Source organism: Cheilinus undulatus, linkage group 19, assembly GCF_018320785.1.
Source record: "Cheilinus undulatus linkage group 19, ASM1832078v1, whole genome shotgun sequence".
Lineage (NCBI taxonomy): Eukaryota > Metazoa > Chordata > Actinopteri > Labriformes > Labridae > Cheilinus > Cheilinus undulatus.
This window is the reverse complement of record NC_054883.1, coordinates 12,554,756-12,577,758: the sequence shown is the minus strand read 5'-3', so window position 1 is coordinate 12,577,758 and position 23,003 is coordinate 12,554,756. Positions and strand designations below refer to the sequence as shown.

At 40.0% G+C, this 23,003-nt stretch overlaps 1 protein-coding gene and 1 pseudogene across 1 annotated transcript; both read left to right on the top strand.

Moving 5' to 3' along the window:
- The first annotated feature begins 753 nt into the window (after window positions 1–753).
- LOC121527649 lies at window positions 754–9,377 on the top strand (annotated as a pseudogene).
- Window positions 9,378–12,645: 3,268 nt separating this feature from the next.
- LOC121527610 (solute carrier family 22 member 13-like) lies at window positions 12,646–19,969 on the top strand. Its single transcript, XM_041814627.1, has 9 exons — window positions 12,646–13,020; window positions 13,161–13,264; window positions 17,063–17,217; window positions 17,404–17,575; window positions 17,684–17,804; window positions 17,880–17,974; window positions 18,079–18,293; window positions 18,387–18,495; window positions 19,771–19,969. The coding sequence occupies exons 1-9, from the start codon at window positions 12,646–12,648 to the stop codon at window positions 19,967–19,969; spliced, it is 1,545 nt and encodes a 514-aa protein (XP_041670561.1).
- Window positions 19,970–23,003: the final 3,034 nt, after the last annotated feature.

Below are 23,003 nucleotides of genomic sequence, written 5' to 3'. Positions count from 1 at the left end.
TAATGTCTTCCACCATAATTGCGTCGGCCTCTTGTTGCTGCTTGCTTACATCATGACTCTGCCACACTTGAAAGTACTGCCCCTCGTTGCTGATTGGTCCTGTCACTTTCTAACCGGGCCCAAACGGTTCAGACAGGAGCTTTGCAAGATGGATTCGCCAGTCAGGGCGTATTAGTCAATGCCTGACGGTTAAGAGCTTTGTGAGTAGAGTTTGCTTCACAGAGAAGCTACAACAGGAGTACTGTGATCTCTTTCCTGTATTTGTCAGAAAACGTGCTTTGTTTGCTTTTGTTCTATACATGTGATGTCTCATGACAAAGCAAATGGCATGAACTTTATCTTTGTCATGTCTGTAAAATAATGCTTTAATCATGCATTTTTAGAGTTCAGTGCCATCTATGATCAGTCAAGAAGTACACAGAGTCAACTCACTCAGCCTCTCCTACACCTCCCACTCAAAACTCAAATATGTTTTTAGTATTGTAAAGGGAGCTTTTTCTCAATCCATGTTAAGACTCAGCATTTCACTTTTTCTTATCTCCATCCTTTATTCCCTGTCTTTGAATCCATCGTTGGGTGTTCATTGTTATTATCAGCTGCTGTAGAAGTTCTTGAAGCTATAACAACACTGTTCTGATTAAATATTAATTCCTTAGATTAATGTATTTCAAAAGGCTTAACTATACGATCCACAGGCTTCTTACACATAAGGCTGGGCACACTTTGATCAGGAAGCAACACTTATTTTGTTGCATGAGCAACTTTGGGCAGATACTTCAGGAGATTGGAGAGTTTGGTTGCTTTCAAAAATGATTACTGGCTGTGTTATGCATCCCAGCCATTTTTGGAGCTTTTGACGGTATCGGTCAGGTATTTCTGGGAATTAGCTTCCCACATCACTGTAACACTGACTGGATCTTGGAGAGAGGGCCCAACCTGACAGAAGAGAGACAAAGAAATCTCACTCTTCTTGCAAATGAGGATGGACAGTTTGAAAAGTGTGAAATGTTCACACCTGTGGATTGGGATTTGGAGACCATTGAAGCATATGGGATTAACACAACAACAGGATGTATAGCTGGATGGGACTATGATGCACCTGCAGGTGCTTCTACCATTGTGACTGAGGTAAACAAAAAAAGTCTGGATGCCTATCACTTTAACAGGGTTCTTATACTTATACAATGGGATGTTCCATCTCACCCATCCTCTTTGTAGCCGTCTTTGAGGTCATCTTGACTGGAGCGAGGACAATGGTCAGGGGAGTGCGCAATAGCGCAGGCCAGTGGCTACCACCCCTTCGCTGTTTCATGGATGACGTAACAACCCTGTCCTGGGCCAGGATGAAAATAAAATCTGCCAAGTCTCGCAGCCTATCAATCAATGGTAGACGAGTGGACTCAGGCTCCTTCCAAGTGGCAGGAGAGAGAATCCCAGTGCTTGCAGAGCAACCAATCAGAAGCCTGGGCAGAGAGTATTCAGCTGATCTTTCAGACAGACACATGGTAGCTGTAGTCACATACTAACTGAAAGAGGGCTTGAAGCAGATAGACCAGAGCTACCTTCCTGGCAAATACAAAGTCTGGTGCTACCAGTCTACACTGTTCCATCGTGTAATGTGGCCACTAAAGATGTCCGAAATAACAACAACAACAGCCACAAAACTGGATGCCAAGGCCAACAGTTACATCCGTTAGTGGCTTGGACTTCCAAGATGCCAGTCCAATGCCTCTCTGTTTGGAAGAAATGCACTCCAGCTACCACTGAAAAACATCTCCACTGGTTACAGGCTTGAGAAGCCCAGGCTGGTCCTGGAACTCAGACAGTCAGGTGACCAGCTGGTCAGGAACGCTGGTTCTAAGATCCGGACAGCCAGAGCATGGAAGGCAGAAGAATGTGTTGACAACTCCATCTCCAGACTGCAACACCAAGAGCTTGTGGGAAGAACACAGCAAGGAAGACGTGGCCTGGGCTGGGGAGAGCCACTGAAACTGTGGTCCAAAGCATCCCTGAAGGAAAGGCAGAACCTGGTGGTCACAGAGGTGGCAAGGATGGAGGAGGACAAGCTCTTTGTCAAGTCAAGGCCAGTGGACAAAGTGGGAGGGCAGTCAGTGGGTTGGAGTGACCTGTGGAAGAGGCCTCAGGCAAGAATTAGTTTCCTCATTCAAGCCACCTACGACACCCTTCCTAGTCCAGCAAACCTGGCACAATGGTATGGCGCAGAGGAGAGTTGCAGCCTGTGCAACACAGCCCTGGGAAATCTCCACCACATCCTGTGTGGCTGCCAGACGGCCTTGGCGCAGGGCTGCTATAGATGGTGGCATGACCAGGTGCTGAGGAAGCTGGCGGAACACACAGAGACCATTAGGCTCATGAAAAACGAGAAGCCAACTTCCCAGCAGAGGCGGTTCGTCCATTTTGTGCCAGCAGGACATGCCACCCAAAGCTGCCCACAACATGACAGAACACCGGTCCTGACCCCAGGCAAAGACTGGTCAATGACAGCAGACATCAACAAGCAACTACATTTTCCTGCTGACATCACCGTCACCACACTGAGACCTGACATCGTCCTGAGGTCGACAATGGAGAAGCAAGTCCTGTTAGTATGGCATCCAGGAGGCATATGAGAGGAAGAAGGCATGGTATGCTAACCTTGTAGCGGAATGCCAAGAGAGAGGCTGGTGAGCAACAACATACGCAGTTGAAGTAGGCTGCTGTGGCTTTGTGAGCCTCTCAACCAACTGCTTCCTAAGAGACAGTGGCTTCACATCAGCAAAGGTCAAGGGGATCATAATGGATCTATCAGAAGAAGCAGAGAAGGGAGGCTTCTGGCTATGGCTAAGGAGAAATGACAGGAGCTGGGGAAAGCGAGAGGCCATGTGTTGACCTGACCAATCACAGCCAGCTGCAGGGAGCGGCAGGGAGATGCCCCTTGCTGTTGCCCCACCATCCTGAGATGTTCTGGTGATTAAAGGGGCGAAACATCAAGGAAGGATGGCTCCCAGCTGAAGACCCTGCAGCTGGCACTTTAGCACCGGCAGAGGTGCGTCAAGCAGAAATGCTGTGCAGGTATAACATCTACCTGTTAACAATCTATGTCGGGGCAAAAATCCTACATTCATCCCCCCTTTCCACTTTTCACCCAGTACGTCTTCAGTTTGATGTGGTGTGTGACAAAAGTGGTTTGATTGAGGTTTCTCAGTCCATCTCCACGGCTGGCATCTTAGTTGGAGCGCTGACGTATGGAGCAATTACAGACAGGTAGGTAGTCAATATAAACACACCCACATGACAATACTTTAATTATAAAGTACCATTGATATCATTATTATTGCAAGTACTGATTACAGGTGCTGTAACTGTGAAACCAAAGGTGATACCAGACTTCTCCTGCCTGATATCAAATATCTTCCAGACTTAACACTTACCAACTAACAGTGCTGCCCATTGTCAAACATCAGGCCTGATTATAAGAAGACAGTCTTGCTGCAAATGGTAGAACTCAGAACTGCCATAATTTGAAAGTACAATGCTTTTCCTGCGACAGATTTTTTCTTTTATCGAAATTTATTCATAAAATATGGCAGTTAAATTCATGAAATAACCACATTTAAAACATTACAGACTCAGCAACATTTCAAAATTAAACAGCTAAAAAAGTCAGAGGTCTAACCTGGAGTAAATGATGTTTTGGAAGTAGATGCACAAACAATGGCTGGCTTTAGCTTTGTTAGCTAGCTATGTAGTAAACATTAGAACATAAGCTAATGTAGCTAAGTTAGCTTTAGCAACTTGCGCTTTAGCAAATGTAGCCAAAGGTAACTTAGCTATAAAAGTTATTTAAACAATGTAGCTATGTAGCTTAGGTAGCAAAAGTTTGCTTTGTAAGTATCTCCATCAGCTTCATGAGCTTTAGCTTTAGCTACATTTGCTACGCTAGAATGTTTTAATGGAGGACAAGCTTTATTTATGTTACACTGTTTACTCAGCTTTATTAATTTTTTGTAACCAGGTTTTGCAGGTCATGTTTTGAACTTTTAACTTCTAGTGTCCCTAAGCCTTACCATAACATAACCAAAAGTTTAATATGATTTTATTTTGAGAGTTTTAATATATATTTCTGTTATGACAGATGCAGTGTCTTACGGTAACAGCCCACGAAGGGGGCGTCTGAAATTTATGGCCTGCAGCCAGACTCCTGTCAGAACGACACCCTACTAGTGTGACATAATCCATAGTGTTTCTGGGACGCCCCATGATCCTGATTAATCAATACTGGCATGTCAGAATATTCCTTACATCCCCCTTCTGGTTCGACATTCTTACCTGTTTCAAACGGCAGGTATCCTGACACTGACTAATAGAATAGCATTTGCTCCCTAACAACATCATTAAGCATATTTTAAAATCTTTACTTACCTGAGTGGCATTTAATGCCTCCCCAAAGCTTCTGTTTACTTACAGCAGTGCTAGCATAGCAAGCTAGCTGAGCTAATTTTCTCTCTATAGAACAGCATTCATGTCTTAGGTTCCATTTGAAGGATAGCCAGTCCATACTGTCCTTTATTTCAGACACAGGGAAGAGTCCACAACAGTTTCTTCATTGTTTTCTTCTTCTCAGTGCACAAGACCAGTAGTGTCACATACTGAGCTTAGCCATAACCGGCTCACCTTGCTCTACCTCTTCAACTACCTATGCCCACAGTCATGAAAGCAGTCATAGTAACAGATTTAAACTGATTAGCTGCTTTCAAAGTTAACATCTTTGTTTATGGATTTACTGTGACTGGTTGATTATTTAATTGATGGTATCCACCTTTGCTTTCTTACTAGCATTAGCATTAAACTGATACAACACAAATTTGCCAATGAGCTGTGAAAAGTTCCAGTAGCCTACTGGCCAATACAAATGTTCAACCAATGCCTCTGTGTATCCCTCGTTTTAATATGTAAGATAAAGAAAAAACTTTGAAGTGACTTCAAACAAAGTGCAAATGAATGTATATCTACTCTCTTCCTTTGTAGGTTTGGCCGGCGCTGTGCAATCCTGCTCTCACTCTTCCTCCTTTCATCTTCTGGGATGGGTATTGCCTTCTCACCCAACATGTATGTTTACATGGTCCTAAAGTTTTTCTCAGCAGTTTAGGGAGGTGTAACATCAATGAACACATCTGTGTTGGGTACCATTCAACAACCGACATCATCAAACGTACTGAAGTAAATGTTTACACTGAATAAGATGTCTATCAACATGACTGAAACAGCATTTCTGAAAAGAAAGGACTGTGGATGCCCAACATCAGCTGATGCCCATCAGTCAAAGACACTTCACCCCACCTCAATGAATCCTTGCCTCTTACAACCCCAACCCCCAAAAAGCCACATGCTCAGTTTCGGCCAAGTTGGATTCCTTTCACTTTATACAGTGCAACTCAACATCCACTATTACAGCTTTAGGGAGATCTCTGAAACCTTTTTGGCCAGCCTTCTGATGGACTTCCATCTTTTTCCATTGAGTAGCTAAGATGCTAATGTGGTTGTGAAGCCTCTTTGGTGGATCTCAACTGGATGGTACAGTGTAGTTCAGCAATGTTGTTAAGTCCTGGCTGCAACTTTGTCCTGTTTTGTCCTTGTAGGCCTGCTCCACTGCATCCTTGCAATGAGCTGAGTTAAATGAGCAAGTATCAAGTGGCTGCAAAAGCACAGAGTCTGGTCCAAGATGAATTGAAGCGATTTTAGCAGGAAATGCAGAGCCTCTAGGCTTAAATCTTCCCCTACCTGCCAGCCGTTCTTGGTCTTGTTAAACTGACTTTGACCTTTTCTTTCCCTGACTTGTCATTTTTATTCAACACAAACGCCATAGAACAGAGAGGGGGGTTGCATCAATCTTGAACATTATTTGTGTTGCATTTTTAACATTTTTTCCTCCTTGATGACCTTCTGCTGTTGTTTCTATCCACCATCCTGAGACCACTTGTCATGGGACTGTTAATTCTTTGTGACACTTTGGCACTGTCTTACACTTTCCTGCTAATCACCTTCAAAACTGGAGCTTGGGAGATGGTTAGTGGCCACTTTCAAGATGAATGGAGCCCAAACTGTATACAGTGCTTGAACTTGCTGGGAAAATGTACGCAAGACCTGTCTACCTGTTCTGTGTCCCTAGGGTTCAACTGTACCATCTTCCAAAGCTCTTCGCAGGTGCCTTGCAGACTATTGGTGCCCTTGATCACCATAAACTCTGGTCTAACTTGGTCTTTAGGTGAGCCTACAGGGTAATCACTTGAAATTTTCACACCAGACTCTAATTACAAGTGGGTCTTGGCAAGTAGTCTGTTGTGTATTCTCTTGCCAGCAGACCATAGATGGTGTCCTATATTCTGGTCTCAAACAATTCACTAAAGGGGAAATCCAATGTTGAAAAGTGTTCTGTTTGTGGTTTGTTGGTGGTTTACCATACATAGAAATCTTGGTGTGACTACAACTGGCTGTTGGTTGTGCATTAGTTTAAATTTTATTAACCATGAAGTTGCTGGTGTTTGCTACACTTTCTACTCCATTTATAGCTCTGAAATACAATAACCTCTGTGCACTCTTCATCTGTCTCTTAGCATTGGAATGGACTGATCGCTCTAGGGCTGCACTTTGTACTGAGCCCATCCTAATGGTCTACTCTGTTGGACTGATGATGTTGTCCGGCATTGCATATTCAGTTCACGACTGGAGGATCATGCAGCTGGTGCTCTTCAGCCCTCTTCTGTTTGTTGTGGGATTCTTATTCTGGTCAGCAGCCTAAACCTTTGACATTCTCCATGAACACTACTTTAGAAATATTGTCCACGATTTTGAACTTGATTTCAAACTGACCCTACAACAGGTTTCTTCCAGAGTCAGCTCGCTGGCTCATGGCACAGGGCAGGAAGGAAGAGGCGCAAATGGAGCTTGAGAAAGCAGCCAGGGTTAACGGGAGGAAGGTACCGGATGACCTGATGGACAAGGTGTGCTGCATGAAAAAACTATAATTCGAATAAAGACTGAATTTATGATATCGACATTTCCTTTTAATTTCCTAGCTCAGTTTTGGGGGTAAATTCAAATGATCAAACATGCTGGACATCTTTCGTATACCATACCTGAGAAAGCGTACCACCATAATGGGATATAACTGGTATGTCTTTGATTTTCATTAATGCACATTAGTAAATAGAATGTAATTCTGATGCTGATTACTACTTAAGGTTTCCTTACTCTTCACTAGGTTTGCAGTAAGTCTTCTTTATTATGGACTGAGCCTGAATGTTGGTGGTTTTGGCCTGAATATCTACCTCACACAGTTCATCTTTGGTTTTGTGGAAATCCCTGCAAACCTGAGCGCTTTGGGGTTAATGCTGCACTTTGGAAGGCGGACATGTGAAGTGGGTTATCTGATTGTTGGAGGTGCCTCTTGCCTTGTGATCCTTACCATCCCAAATGGTACTGCTATATTAACTCCAAACATTTGCTTTAAATCAAATTTTTAACTGGCTGTTTCTCATGATATAATACTAACCCATCAGATCTTCCTGTGGTGCCAACAGTCATAGCTGTACTGGGGAAATTCACTGCTACAGCTGCATTCAGCACAGCCTATGTTTACACAGCAGAGTTATACCCGACTGTGTTAAGGTAAGGTCATGTTTCCTGCACAGAGTGGAATGGGTGTAAATGGTCAATGGACTTGAGCTTCTATAGTGCTTTTCTGGTCTGATTAAACACAAATTGCTTTTTATATTGCACTTCACCTTTAAGGCTAATTTTCTATTTTCTTTTTTGGATTTTCTATCTGTAAAAAAACTAAAACTAACACTAAAACTAATAAAAACTAAACCAAAACGATGCATTTTTTGCGAAAATAAAAACTAAACTAACAAACCAGCAGTAGAAACTAAACAAAATGAAACTGAAACAAAATAAAAATAACAATCAATGAAAAATCCAAATCTATTATAACCTTGACTATCACTGCCACACACTCACATGCATCTGTTATGTTGCTGTGGCTGTTAAAAGAATCTCCACTAGAGGCCGCTGTCTCACACAGATCTCCACAACTCCTTCAGTTCTGTTCCCATGTCTTCCACTCAGCTGTTCTCTTGCAGTCAGGGCCTCACCTGGCCAAAGTGAGACCCAAAGTGGACTCTGTTAAGAGGCCCCCCATCCATATTGCATGGACCATCCTTGCCCCAATATACTCATTTAACATTACAACAGTAAGAAATACACAGTTTTGGCAATTTTCAATTTAACCTGAGACAGTGAGATAAAAAAAAAAAAAAAAAAAAAAATTCTTAGTTATAACTAAATCCTTACCAAGGATAACATACCAAAACTTAGACTTGTGTCTTTCAGCAAAACTATCTTTAATGATCTGATAAAAGCTGTCTGTTTTATTGGGGTTGTTTTCTCAAAATAAAACAAACTTAGATATGCTCATGTTTCCATGGTTTCCAGTGCACAAGCAGGAAATGTAGCAGTGGTTCTGGAAACTAGCTTAAAAATTGCACCGCTGACAAGTGTTGAGGAAGAGAATTGCAGACTTTTTAAAATATTCATTGTATGGGATATTTTTCACATCCATCTGGGCAACAGCCCAGGTTAGAATCTTTAAAAAATATCCTCAGAGGGTGACTGGATGAATATTCTTTCTGTTACATTCATTATGGGCCAATCGGAGTGAGAAGACATAGTTATAGACTGGGCATGTGCAGCTCCACCAGACAGCTATAGTTGTTGATTACTAACGGTGGAGCCAGTTGGTGAGTAAAACACATGCCGGGCCAGGGCAATAGAAAAATGAAAACATCTTTTCTTCCAACAAATGATTTCACTTTGTACTTCTTTAACAAAGAATTTTTTTGTTCTGATAAAACTGCCTCAATATCTTCATCTTAACTAATCACCTTACCAGTGGCAGCCATTGTTTACAGGCTTGCAGTATGACTGAACCACACCAGCAGCGACAGCCGTATACTCCTCAAATGACACCGATTGGTCTGGATTTTCTTTTAAGACTGGGCACAAATGGAGTTTAAAAGATGGATTTGCCTGATGCCACATGTGGAATCAGTTATTTTATGTATATTCAAGCATTTATGAACCAGTGTGGGATTCTGATGAGTCCATTGTGTTTCTTACAGGCAGAATAGTGTAGGTCTGAACTCCATGTGTGCCTGTGTGGGGGGGATTCTGTCTCCACTCATCCGGCTGCTGCAGGTCTACCATTACGCCATCCCCATGTCGATATATGGCATTGTCCCATCACTGCTGGGTGTTTGTGTTTGCTACTGCCTGAAACTCTCAATGTGGAACTTCAGGATCATGCAGAGATTAAGTGAGTTTGAATTTTATGATGAAAGAAATATACAGAATTATGTTGAATATATTTCTTACAATCCTTTGCTCTTTTTCATTCTAGAGAGGCCGTGAATGAACCTAATGGAAGTAGACACAACACTGAACAAATTATTGAAGAGCACAAACTGTAATGAAGTGGAAAGCCAAACCAAAGGATCATAGTTTACTTTTTCCTCTTCTTATAAACACTTAGTTAAGCCTCCATCTGCAGTTAAGGAGAGAAAAACTACTGTTATTAAAAGCTCCTACTGTGATAAAATTTGATTCTTAGTCATGCAAATATATTTATTTATTGAGTTCTGATGTATGTCATTATTTCAATATATTTGCTGACATCTGTATTATAAAATAAAATTCTTGCACATGACCAGCAGAAACCTGAGGAAAATGTATGTAAAAAAGAGAACACCTTTCTACAGTATAGACAGTGTAGTAAACCAAGTCTTAAAGGGCAGATCTACTTTCATGTTTATTAGTGTTAGTCTAGAGCTGTACTTTATATTTAACTGCATGAGTAAATGATTTCATGTCCAGTGTTTGCCACTTTTATCCCATTTTTGTTACTTTTTGACCTTTTTTCACTACTTTAGATGCCCTTTTTGCAACTTTTTTGCCTCTAGAATCCATTGTTGGCACTTTTTAACTGCTTTCACCCTTTATGCCTTTCTTAGCCAATTTTTGCCAATATGTAACTACTTTTCACCACTTTTCACTACCATTTTTTTTCGCCTTTTGCCAATGTTTAGCTTTTTTGCCTGTTTTTACAATTATTAAATTAGTATTAGTCCCTAAAGTTATTTTAGTTCCTTATACTTTGTTCTCTGGTATCGTGGGCTTTGTGCACATTAGCTTAGTCATGGAGTCTGATATAACTTCCTTAAAGGTTTTTATTAGTGTGACCATCAACTTTATTAACACTACCAAAAAAAAAAAGGCAATGTTGTTTTAAGTAAAAGGGTTTTCATTTTAGAGAAAGGACACACTGAACAACAGCATGCATATATTAGATATTTTTTGTTGCTTTGATAAGACTGGTTATTCCTCAGGTTGAATATAAAAAATGGTTATCACAGATTAACTTTTCAATTGATGATGATTTTCCTGACCTCCATGGGCCCCCATTTAACTTGTCCCTGGAAAGCGCTCCCCTTTATCCCCCTTATGGCCTTGGTTGTTGGTACCCCAGGACAGGCTCTCAGTGACCATAAGACCCAGAAACTTGAAGCCTGTGAGCCTCTCCACTGCCTCTCTGTTGATGGGTAATAGTGTGCAGTCATGTTGACCTGTTTTTGGAAAATTGGCTATTATCTCCTTTGTTTTCTTTATGTTTACAGTGGGTGATTTTTACACCATGTTAATGACTACTAACCTCGCAAAGCAGATGGATCTGCTCGTTTCTGTGTATCTCAGTGGTGAATCCATCTTGCAAAGCTCCCGTCTGAACAGTTTGGGCCCGGTTAGAAAGTGACAGGACCAATTAGCGTGGAGGGGCAGTACTTTGGGCGCGAAAGAGTCGTGACGTAAGCAAGCAACAACAAGAGGCTGGTGCATTGATGGCAGAAGAGATAAGCATGGATGCTGCTAAAGCACCAGTTTTATCAGAACTTGACGAAATTTCTTTGTTAAAAGAAGAACAAAGAACAGCAGTGAGTTGTTTTCTTTTCAAAAATGACAAAAATCCTGTACTGACATGTCTACAGTCGCCATGGATTGCGTTATGCAGTTCTCTATGGAGTTTACTCCTCAGTAGCGGCTACGTCACGTGTTTTGTTGCTCTGATTGGCCCGTAAAGATGTGATGGACAGAATGTTCATCCAAACACCCTCAGGTTTTTTTTCAAAGGCTCTTCCCTTTACTAAATGCTGTCTATGAGAGGTTTACCAGATGGATGTGTACTTATTGGTGTACTTACAGAGAAAGGAACTTCATTGAAACACATGAAAAGTGCAAATGCTGTCACATTAACCAAGGTTCACTGGAAGTCAGTGGGTCATTTTGTAAATGCACTCCTGCACTTGTTGTAATCAGGCCCACCTCTTTTATTTATTTGTGTGGACTCTTTTTCGGAGTAATTGAGCTCGCCAGAAGAGAGAGCAGAGCGTGAGGAGCGGGGCAAGAGACGATAGAGATTCGGTTTGCAGTCGGCGAAGAAAGGATCACAATGGTGAAGCAGCAGCAGGTGGCAAAAGGAGGCACAGACGGCAGCTTGCAGCCTGGGTGAGGAGGACAAGGAGGCACGTCAGTGAGGGAGACATCAATTGAGGGAACAGCAGGACCTGACAACCCAGGATGATGGTGCCTTTGTTGCGAATCGGCTCCAGAGAGGAAGTGGCGTGGAGAGGAGCGGTGCAGGCTTCGCCCCTCCTGTCAGCAAAGTACCTCTCCTTATTCTTCCTGGGTTTTAGCGACATCTGCTACACATAAAGACTGCTTTTTGAACCTATTTATTTACAGGAACTACAAGCCTGTGTCATTTATTTTGTTGTTGTGCTTTTAAATTCGTGTTTACTTTGCTGTTTTGTAGTTTGCTGTGTTTTAATGTAATTTATTTTAGACCTAGAGCTACCAAGATAGACTTGTAGCCTTTTGATTTACCTAGTCCATGTATAAGCAACAGTTGTAGCCACTGAAAGGAACAGAAACCCAATCCTTAACCTGACTCTCTATACCTAGGCTCTGCATGGGCCTTCCCTGGACCCAGCCTCTCTTGGTACTCCCTGCAGAGTGAACTTGGCTGTAACTATAGAATTGTAGTTCCTATGTGTGTTGTGAGAGATGAGAGATGCTGGATAGAGCACGTTTATGTTCCGTGTGTTGACTCTAATAAAGAGACCTGTAAGCAAGGTGAAATGCTTTAACTGTCCATTCTGTAGTCGGAGGACACAACGGCATGAAACATAGGACAGAGACTTTATGAGACTTTTAATTGGGGCCCTTTCAGTTGTGTTTTAAATGCTGATTGAACAGAGTGCTCCCCATCAGAACTTGCTCAGTAGATTAAAACAGGGGTCTTACCCCATGACAAGGTTGTGAAGGAAACTTTTGAGCCTGGGTGTTATCTGTACTGCTTCTTTAACTTGTACAGCTGTTGTGGGCCAGAGGTATAAAGATCAAACACTGTACTTGGTTAAATGTTAATTTCTTTGATTAATGGATTCCAAAAGGCTAAGGTGTACTTTCCACTGATTGTTAGCATGAGAGGCTTGACACATTTTGAGGAGAACGCACCACAACTTGCTACTTGAGAAAATGAGCAACTATGGGCAGATACTTCAGGAGATTGGAGAGTTTGGTTTCTTTCAAAAACGATTACTGGCTGTATTATGCATCCCAACCCTTTTCATAGCTTTTGATGTTATCGGTCAGGTATTTCAGGGAATTAGCTTCCCACATCACTGTAACACTGACTGGATCTTGGAGAGAGGGCCCAACCTGACAGAAGAGAAACAAAGAAATCTCACTCTTCCTGTGAATGAGGATGGACAGTTTGAAAAGTGTGAAATGTTCACACTTGTGGACTGGGATGTGGAGACCATTGAGGCATATGGGATTAACACAACAACAGGATGTATAGCTGGATGGGACTATGATGCACCTGCAGGTGCTTCTACCATTGTGACTGAGGTAAAAAAAAAACCAAAACAACAACAAAAAAAAAAACAAACAAAGATCTTTGCATGCTTGATATCACTAACAACAGGGACTATAATCCTCATGATTATACCTTTAACTCATTTTCCACTTTTCACCCTGTTTGTCTTCAGTTTGATGTGGTGTGTGACAGAAGTGGTTTGATTGAGGTCTCTCAGTCCATCTCCATGGCTGGCATTTTGTTTGGAGCGCTGACATTTGGGGCAATTTCAGACCGGTAAGTAGTCAACATTATCAAATCCACTTTCATGACAAAGATTTGGGACCAAGCTTTAATTGTAAAGTACTTAAAAGAGTTATTAGTATTAGTATTAGTATTAATGATATTAATTAGAGGCATAACAACTGTGAAAAAAAGAAATATTTCTTCTGCTCGATATCAAACATTTCCCTTATCAACAGCTAGGGTGGGATCAGACCGCACAAATTTAGCCTGATTTTGATCTGATCTTCATCTAACATGTTTCATGTTTTTGTTGAACATAACATGTAAACATTCACAGTTTGTGGTGGAAAAGTATGTGGACCCCTAAGCTAATGACTTCCCCTAGAGCTAATCGGAGTCAGGAATCAACCAACCAGGGGTCCAATCAATAACATGAGATAGGAGGTGTTGGTTAAAGCTATACCCTGCCCTGTAAAAACACACACCAGTTTTGAGTTTGCTGTTCTCAAGAAGCACTGCCTGATGTGAACCATGCCTCACACTAAAGAGCTCTCAGAAGACATGATTAAGAACTGTTGACTTGCATATAGATGAAAAAGGTTACAAAAGTATCTCTAAAAGCCTTGATGTTCATCAGTCCACAGTAGAGACAATCTGTCTCTAAATGGAGAAAGATCAGCACTGTTGCAACTCTCCCTAGGAGTGGTCATCCTGTAAAGATGACAGCATGAGCACAGCAAAGAATGCTCATTGAAGTAAAGAGGAATCCTAGAGTGTCAGGTAAAGACTTACAGAAATCTCTGGCACATTCTAACATATGTGTTGACCAATCTACGAAACGTAAAACATTAAACAAGAATGGAGTTTGGGAGGATACCATGGAGGAAGCCACTTCTGTCCAAAAACAAAATAAAACATTGCTGCACGTTTGAAGTTTGCAAAAGAACACCTGGATGTTCCACAGCCCTTCTGACAAAATGTTCTGTGGACAGATGAAACCAGAATTAAGTTGTTTGGAAGAAACACATAACGCTATGTGTGGAGAAAAAAGGCACAGCACACCAACATCAAAACCTAATCCCAGCTGTGAAATATAGTGGAGGGGGCATTGTGGTCTGGGGCTGCTTTGCTGCCTCAAGGCCTGGACGGATTGCTATCATCAACAGAAAAATGGGTTTCAAAGTTTATCAAGACATTTAGCAGGAGAACTTAAGGCCATCTGTCCACCAGTTGAAGCTCAACAGAGGATGGGTGATGCAACAGGACAACAACCTTAAAGCACAGATGTAAGTCAACAACAGAATGGCTTCAGCAGAAGAAAATACACTTTCTGGAGTGGCCCAGTCAGAGTCCTGACCTCAACCCAATTGAGATGCTGTGGCATGACCTCAAGATGGTGATCCACACCAGACATCCCAAGAATATTGCTGAACAGGTTTGTAAAGAGGAAGACTCCAAAATTCCTCCTGACTGTTGTTCAGGTCTGATCTGTAACTACAGGAAACGTTTGGTTGAGGTTATCGCTGCCAAAGGAAGGTCAACGAGTTATCAAATCCAAGGGTTCACATATTTTTCCACCCTGCACTATGAATGTTTACATGCTGTGTTCAATAAAAACATGAAAACTTATAATTGTGTTGTATTAGTTTAAGAAGACTGTTTCAGTCTATTTTTGTGACTTAGATGAAGATCAGATCACATTTTATGACCAATTTATGCAGATGTCCATGTAATTCCAAGGCTTCACATACTTTTTCTTGCAACTGTAAATATATCTTTTCTTTTTCTTTTTTTTTTTTTAACCTAAGTGAGGTTAATCAGTTCCCCAAGGCCAGTCATTTTCCCTCAGGTAGAGCTTGTGTTTACACAGAGCAATGCTAGCAAAATAAGCTAACTGAGCTAATTTACTCAAGCCTAGCTGCAGACTCTAAATCTCAGACGTCCCCTCATGCAGACCACACTAACACACATGCTGAGACTTTCAAAATAAAACACATGCTGAAACTTTCAAAATAAAACACATGCTGAAACTTTCAAAATAAAACCAGATTTAACTTAAGTTAGGGTTAGGATAAAGGTTAAGGTTAGGATATCAAAGTTAAAACTTTACAAAACATTTTATCAAGTCAAACAATCTGCTTACATGAAATAACCTTATCCTCAAAGAAAACACTAACGCAGACAATGTAGCTAAGGCTAAAGCTATGTAACTAATGTTGCTAAAGCTAGCAAAGCTATGCCAGCTACCTAAGCTACATAGCTAATACTGCAAATGCTAACAAAGCTACGCTAGTTATATTATCTTTCTGCATTTCCTTAATTTAGCTATGTTAGCATTAGCTACATTTGCTTAAGCTCATGTTGTTAAAATTTTAACGTAGCTACATTGGCTTACATAGTAAATTTGACTATGTAGCTAGTATGCTACGTTAGATTTAGCTTAAACTAGCCACTGTTCATGCAACTACATCTAGAACAGGTCTATACATAGTGTAATCCCTGATTAGACCTTGTTAGATTACCATGTTACATACTGAGAAAAGTAATGCTATGTTCTTGTTACCTACTGATAAATCTAACACAACAGTGTACTTTTGTATTACCAAATATTAAAACCCTTGAACCACTTGTCACTTGTTGGTTGTAAAACAACGGCAAGGTTGCCTTTGAATGTGTCATCACTACTGTCCTTGTAAAGCCTGAATTACAGCCCATTATCTGTAACTCTGCAGCCTGATAACACCACTAACAGATGTAAAAACTTTCACAACTCTTAAATATGCTCACATTGTGATATCAAACTTGGCAAAGGTATACAGACTCATAAAAACACTGCACATAATAACCATGTGAAATTGGACCAGCTGCACAGCTGATTCAGTGAAAACAAAACAGGTGGTTTTAAACTTACATTTCACCATGATGCTGTTCTTGTCCCTTTCATCCAAAAATCCAACATAAAGGGGATAAATCAACAGTATAATGCTGTCCTCCGCCATCTCTCAGTAGCTCAATAAGCTAGCGACCGATGCTTACTGGCACAGCTGTGGTTGCCTTCCGCTGGTATGCCGGCTATATGCTGACTAGCCTACAGGAAACAAAGAGGGACAAATCCCGCTGATGTTTTGTGGAGCTTCATTTTTTTTTTTTTTTTTTTTTCAAAGATTTTATTTTTGGGCATTTTTGTGCCTTTATTAGATAGAGGAGGACAGTGGATAGAGTCAGAAACAGGGTCAAGAGTGGGGATGAGACATGCGGTAAAGGGCCTCAGGCCGGATTCGAACCCAGGCCGCCCGTGTACATGGGGAGCGCCTTTAACCACTAGGCCACCTGCTCCCTGTGAGGCTTCTTTTTATTTCTTACAAAAAGGGTTTTTACTATCAGCTATCATTCCCCCTCTATTTTAGAGAGCCTACCAGCTAAAATGCCCATCTTTTCCCTGGGTGGTTTTATTGTGAAAGATGCTTTACCCACATAATGATACGCAATTCTAGAGCTGCACAAGAGTTAAGACTGATAATACAACAAAAAGGTTTATTTGTAGACTAATCCATGGATCTTCATGGATGTAATGTGTTTGGATTACATCTTTTACAAGATTTGGATCATGCTTACCAGCATTAAACTCATGCAGCACAGCTGACATGATTACAAGCCACATTATTTGTTGATGAGGGTGATGTGTGTCAACAAGGCCAGCAATGCCCAATACCAATGTTACACCAATGCCTCAGTGTATTCCTAGTATCTATCATAATGATACATTTAAATGTGAAAGGATACAAGATAAAGTAAAAACTTGATGTGAGGTATACTTGTAGGATGTTTATTCACTCTTTTTCTTTGCAGGTTTGGTCGACGCATCGCAATCCTGCTCTCAGTCTTTCTCTTTTCATGTTTTGGGATAGGGGTTGCCTTCTCACCCAACATGTATGTTTACATGGTCTTAAAATTTTTCACTGCTGCTACAGGAGGTGTTATAACAATGAACACATCTGTGTTGGGTAGGTCTGCTTTTTCATACTAGTTGTTATCATTGTCTTGTTGCTGTGACAGTTGTTGTATGCATAGCATACAACATGATTATTATAAATTTCAATAATCATGTTGGTGCTTGGCTATACGTCCCTCACCACATTCAGCTTTGAAATACGATAACTTGATTTGTCTAATCTTCATCTGTCTCTTAGCATTGGAATGGACTGATCGCTCCAGGGCTGCACTTTGCACCGAGTCCATCATCATATTCTTCTCTGTTGGACTTATGATGTTGTCTGGCATTGCATTTTTGATTCATGACTGGAGAATCTTGCAACTGGTGCTCTTCAGCCCTCTTCTGCTTGTTGTGGGATTCTTATTCTGGTCAGCAGCCTCTAAAACTATGATGCTTTGTACATTCTCCGTGAAAATAACTTTTGAAAAACTGCCCACAAAGTCAGACTTTGTGGTTTTAAACTCTTACATCAACAGGTTTCTTCCAGAGTCGGCTCGCTGGCTCATGGCACAGGGCAGGAAGGAAGAAGCATGGATGGAGCTTGAGAGAGCAGCCAGGGTGAATGGGAGGAAGGTACCGGATGACCTGATGGACAAGGTGAGCTGCATGAAGCAAGCTGTCAACCAAGACAGAGTTTTTTCTGATACTCAAATTCTCTTTTACTGTTTTCAGCTCACAGTTGAGGGTAAATTTAAAAGACAAAACATGCTTGACATCCTTCGTATACCATACCTGAGAAAACGCTCCATCATTATGGCATATAACTGGTATGATTTTCATTTTCATTAATACCTATTAGAACACATTTACCATGGTTATCTTGCTGATGAATAAAACGAACATTTATGCTACTTCCCCAACTCTTCACTAGGTTTGCAGTAAGTCTTCTTTATTATGGACTGAGCTTGAATGTTGGTGGTTTTGGCCTGAATATCTACCTCACACAGTTCATCTTTGGTTTTGTGGAAATCCCTGCAAACCTGAGTGCTTTGGGGTTAATGCAGCACTTTGGAAGACGGACATGTGAAGTGGGTTATCTGATTGTTGGAGGTGCCGCTTCCCTTGTGATCCTTGCCATCCCAAATGGTACCTCTATATCCCACGTGCTTAAAAGGAATTATTTTGAAACAGTCATTTGAAACAGTGTGTTGTTTTCATAATGTATTACTATCCCATCAGGTCTTCCTGTGGTAACAACAGTCATAGCTGTACTGGGGAAAGTCGCTGCCACAGCTGCATTCAGCACAGTCTACGTTTACACACCAGAGCTATACCCAACTGTTTTAAGGTAAGGTCATGTTTAATGTTGCTGCAGTGAATTTAAAAAAACCAATCCCCTCAAACTTAAAAGTTGTAAACTGTAAATGGATTTAAGCTTGTATAGCCCTTTCCAAAACAGTACAGTTATCTACAAAAAGATAATATGGATTTAAAATTCAAATGAAAAATTCAATAGCACATAACAAACATTGAGTATCACCTTTTATAATTTCAAATGAATGTAAATGTTAAAGGCCTCACAGCTAAGACCTGTAGCTGATATGAGGTATGGTTATTAAAAACGAGACTAATGCTGTATGACCATTTCAATTAACATTAAAATTTTCAGTGTATTTCTCCTTCAGTATACACACCACTGCAGTCAGGTTTTCCACTGATCATAGCTGTGCAGTACGTCTTCTTCAGTTTTCTTAGAACCTGTCGTTCTTTTCTTAGGGTGCTTTCACATTAGGCCCAATTGTTTTGAACCGCTGCACGATTCCTCCCTCTTGGTAATGGCTGCCTCCACTGCTGTAAATACCTCTGATAAAGCTTCAGCATTTCATCCATTTTACTAGAACTTGACCACGTCTCTGTAAGAAATAAAGAAAAGAGAACAACCCTTCAAGCTCTTCATGATGGGAAAGATGTTCTTGCTCCTCTGCTGACCTGCTTCAGCATGAGTATGTGATAGTTTGGGGAGAAAGGGTTAGTTGTGTGAGTGCTTGTGTACAATGGCTGCTGGTGGAGTGATTAACTCAGACTTAGGCACAGCGGCACTTTTGTCAGAAATGGACAGCATTCCTTTATTAAAGCAAGTGCAGAGAGCAACATGGAAAGCTTTCCTTGACAGAAAAGATGTTTCCGCTCTACTCCTCGTCATTACGGGAACAGCAAGTATGAACAGATATTTGTATGTTGTCAGAGACCAAATGAGTGGTTCTATTAAAGATACAGTACCAGTCCGAAGTTCGGAAGCACCTCCTCATTCTACTGTTTTCTCCATTTTTCTTATTTTTATATAGTGATAACATTAAAGCTATGCATCATTTATATTTATTAATTTTTATCTGAATTTGTTTTTAAGATGGTATTGCCCACTGCTTTATTTATTTCCATATCTTCAGTGAACACAATGGCGTACGTCACTACGGGCTAGCTCAGGCTTAGGTTCAAAACAGAAAGCTGAACGGATGTTTTTTTCTGACTTTCGTGCATCTCTGTCCTGATACTCTTAATTCTGTGTACTCTAACATTTATGAATCAGGGTTGGATTCTGATGAGTCCACTGTGTTTCTTGCAGGCAGAACGGTGTAGCTCTGAACTGCATGAGTGCTCGTGTGGGGGGGATTCTCTCTCCACTCATCAGACTGCTGCAGGTCTACCATTACGCCATCCCCATGTCGATATATGGCATCGTTCCCATCACTGCTGGGTGTTTGTGTTTGCTGCTACCTGAAACTCTCAATGTGGAACTTCAGGATCATGCAGAGACAGAGTGAGTCTGAAGGCTTAAATGGAAAAAAATGACAGGTTTTTGATATTATATTTTTCCCTTTAATCCTTTTCTCTTTTTTTTTTATTTTAGAGAGTCTCTGAATGGACCAAAGGAAAAAAGAAACAATTCTAAACAAATAGCCTAGTTGAAGAGCACAAACTTTAATTTCTTTTCACAGAAGATCATAATCTACTTTTTCCTTTTTCTTATAACTATGCTGTAGTTATCAATAAAAAAACATGGAGCAATCTGTAGTTCTTGGTCATCACCTTTTTATTGATAGTAGTAGTTTTAGCAAACTAAATTTGTATTCATGCAAATAACTGTTTTCATTGAGCCATTAAAAAATGCAGATCTGACCCCAATATCTTTGCTGACATCCATACAGTGAAGGAAAGTGCGAACATATGATACAAAAGCTGTATGTCAAGTTTTTGAACAATAGAATATTGTCCTTTATTTTCTTGTTCCTGTGCGTTATTAAGCTATTGATTAAGAAAGGTTACTTAAAAACACAATTAAAATTGAACTGAAGAAAGATGGACTATTGTCATTCTTTATTTCTCAGAGATTTAGAGTCTTATTTACAGGAACGCTCTGGTCAAGACAGACAGACTCAAACACAGAAGAGGGAGAGGGATCTTTCTTATCTCGATTCTAAAATTGAGGCAAGAATTTTGGATACAAAAGTCACAGTTCAAAGTGTGAATTCAGAATTATTTTATATCTTTTGAGGGACAGGTAACTGTTGAGATGGCAAATCTTGTGGGGTACTGGTGAGAATGCAGCCACAACTGAGGGCCTAGACTGGCTAGCAAAAATTGAAACATGGATTTAAATCTCTGAATTTTATCATTATATCTAAGAAATCTGACCTTAGATTAAAGAAATCTGACTTTTACCTCTGGCTTTAGACTGTAAACTCAAATTTTGTTTTTAGATCTCAGAAATTTGACTCTAAACTTTGAATTCAGGCTTACATTTTAGAATTTTGATTTTATTTTATCTGTGAAATTTTGAACTCAGAAATTGACTTTAAATCTCAGTATTTTGACTAAATCTTTTATTTGATTTTAATCTCATATTTTTGTCTGTGAATCTAAAAAATTGGACTTTAGATCTCTACATTCTCATTTTAACCACAGACATTAACCTTTAAATTTGTCTTTACAGTTCAGGAATTTGATTTAAAATTTTGATTTTTAACTCAGGTGTTAGGCTCTTAACCTCAGAATTTTAATTTTAGATTCAGAATTATAATTTATAAAGTTAGAATTAAGCCTTTAAATCTCATAATTGTAAAGTTAAAATGAGAATTCGGCCTCTGAATGTCAGAATTGTAAAGTTTAACTTTGAATTCAGCCTTTGAATCAGAGAAATTTGACTGTACACTTTTTTTTTTTTTTTAACTTTCAATCTCAAAAATTAGATTTAGGATTCAGAATTTGGACTTTTAACCTAGAGTCCAGGCTTTAAATCTCAGCATTTAGACTTTAAACTTAGAGTCCAGGCTTTAAATCTCAGCATTTAGACTTTAAACTTAGAGTCCAGGCTTTAAATCTCAGCATTTAGACTTTAAACTTAGAGTCCAGGCTTTAAATCTCAGCATATAGACTTTAAACTTAGAGTCCAGGCTTTAAATCTCAGCATATAGACTTTAAACTTAGAGTCCAGGCTTTAAATCTCAGCATTTAGACTTTAAACTTAGAGTCCAGGCTTTAAATCTCAGCATTTAGACTTTAAACTTAGAGTCCAGGCTTTAAATCTCAGCATATAGACTTTAAACTTAGAGTCCAGGCTTTTAATTTCAGATTTTTCTGTAAACTCAGAAATCTTCCTTTAAATCACTAGAATCAGATTTTAAATGTCACAATTTTATCTTTAAACAAGGAGATTTGACTTTAGATATTAGAATTCTGACTTTAACCTCAGACATAAGACTTTAAGCTCAGATTTTTGTCTTCATTGAGATCCAGGCTGAAATCAGGCTTTAAATCCCAGAAGTTTGACTTTTTGCTGCATTCAATTGAATATAGGTCAAAAATATGCAAATCAAGGCCTAGTGTTTAGGTTGCACCCCATGTAGGCCTTGGTTTAGGTCTGGCCTATGGTCATTTTCATGGTCTTAATTCTGTAATAAAGGCAAAAAAGCCAGAAAATAGTTTTAATGCCAATAAGTCTAGATATCATCTTGCTACCTGTTTTTTTCTTTTAACCACATTTTTTCCACTCTTACCTTGTTTGTAGGTTTGGGAGACACTTTGCTGTCCTCTCTGTCTGTGTTCTCTTCTTGTTCGGCGTAGGACTAGCTTTCTCACTGAACATCTACGCTTTCCTGGTCTTGAAATTTTTCTGTGGGACTTCCGAAGGTGTCTCAATGATGAACACAAATGTGTTAGGTAATGTGTTAGCTACTAAGTCATTTAGTTAGTTAGCTAGCCAGAAAGAGATTTAGTTAATAAGTTAGCTAGCTAGTAAGTTATTTAGTTAGTTAGCTAGTAAATTATTGTTAGTTATTTAGTTAGCTAGTAGCTTATTTGTTTACTTTGCTTTAGTTAGCTAGTAAGTTATTTAGTTAGGCACACCACACTTTAAGGACTCATGTTTCATGGTTAAACATTAATGTTTTGTACCAGGGATGTTATACAGCCAACTAGCAAACATGTTTCATCTGACCCTGGAGACATTTTGGGGAGCAGGGTATTTTGCAAATTAATAACATGACATTTTCATTCATTAAGAAAGTTATGGATGATTGGAGTGATATGTCAGCAGAAATATCAATCATATGACATAGCATTACAACCATTACTACTCTTACCAAAATGGTACCAAATAAAAGCTGGTTCTTCTTGCTGAACCGAACCAAACAATCCGGATTACCAAAAGAGCCATGATTCCCATCACTAGGAAGTTTGTCTAACTGGAAGTGGCCTGACAAATGTTGCATTGAGAGGGGGCTCAAAAGAGAGCCCAAAAAGGGTGGGCTGTCTGATCAGAAACAGTATTAGAACTACTTATGTTAGCACAACACAGAC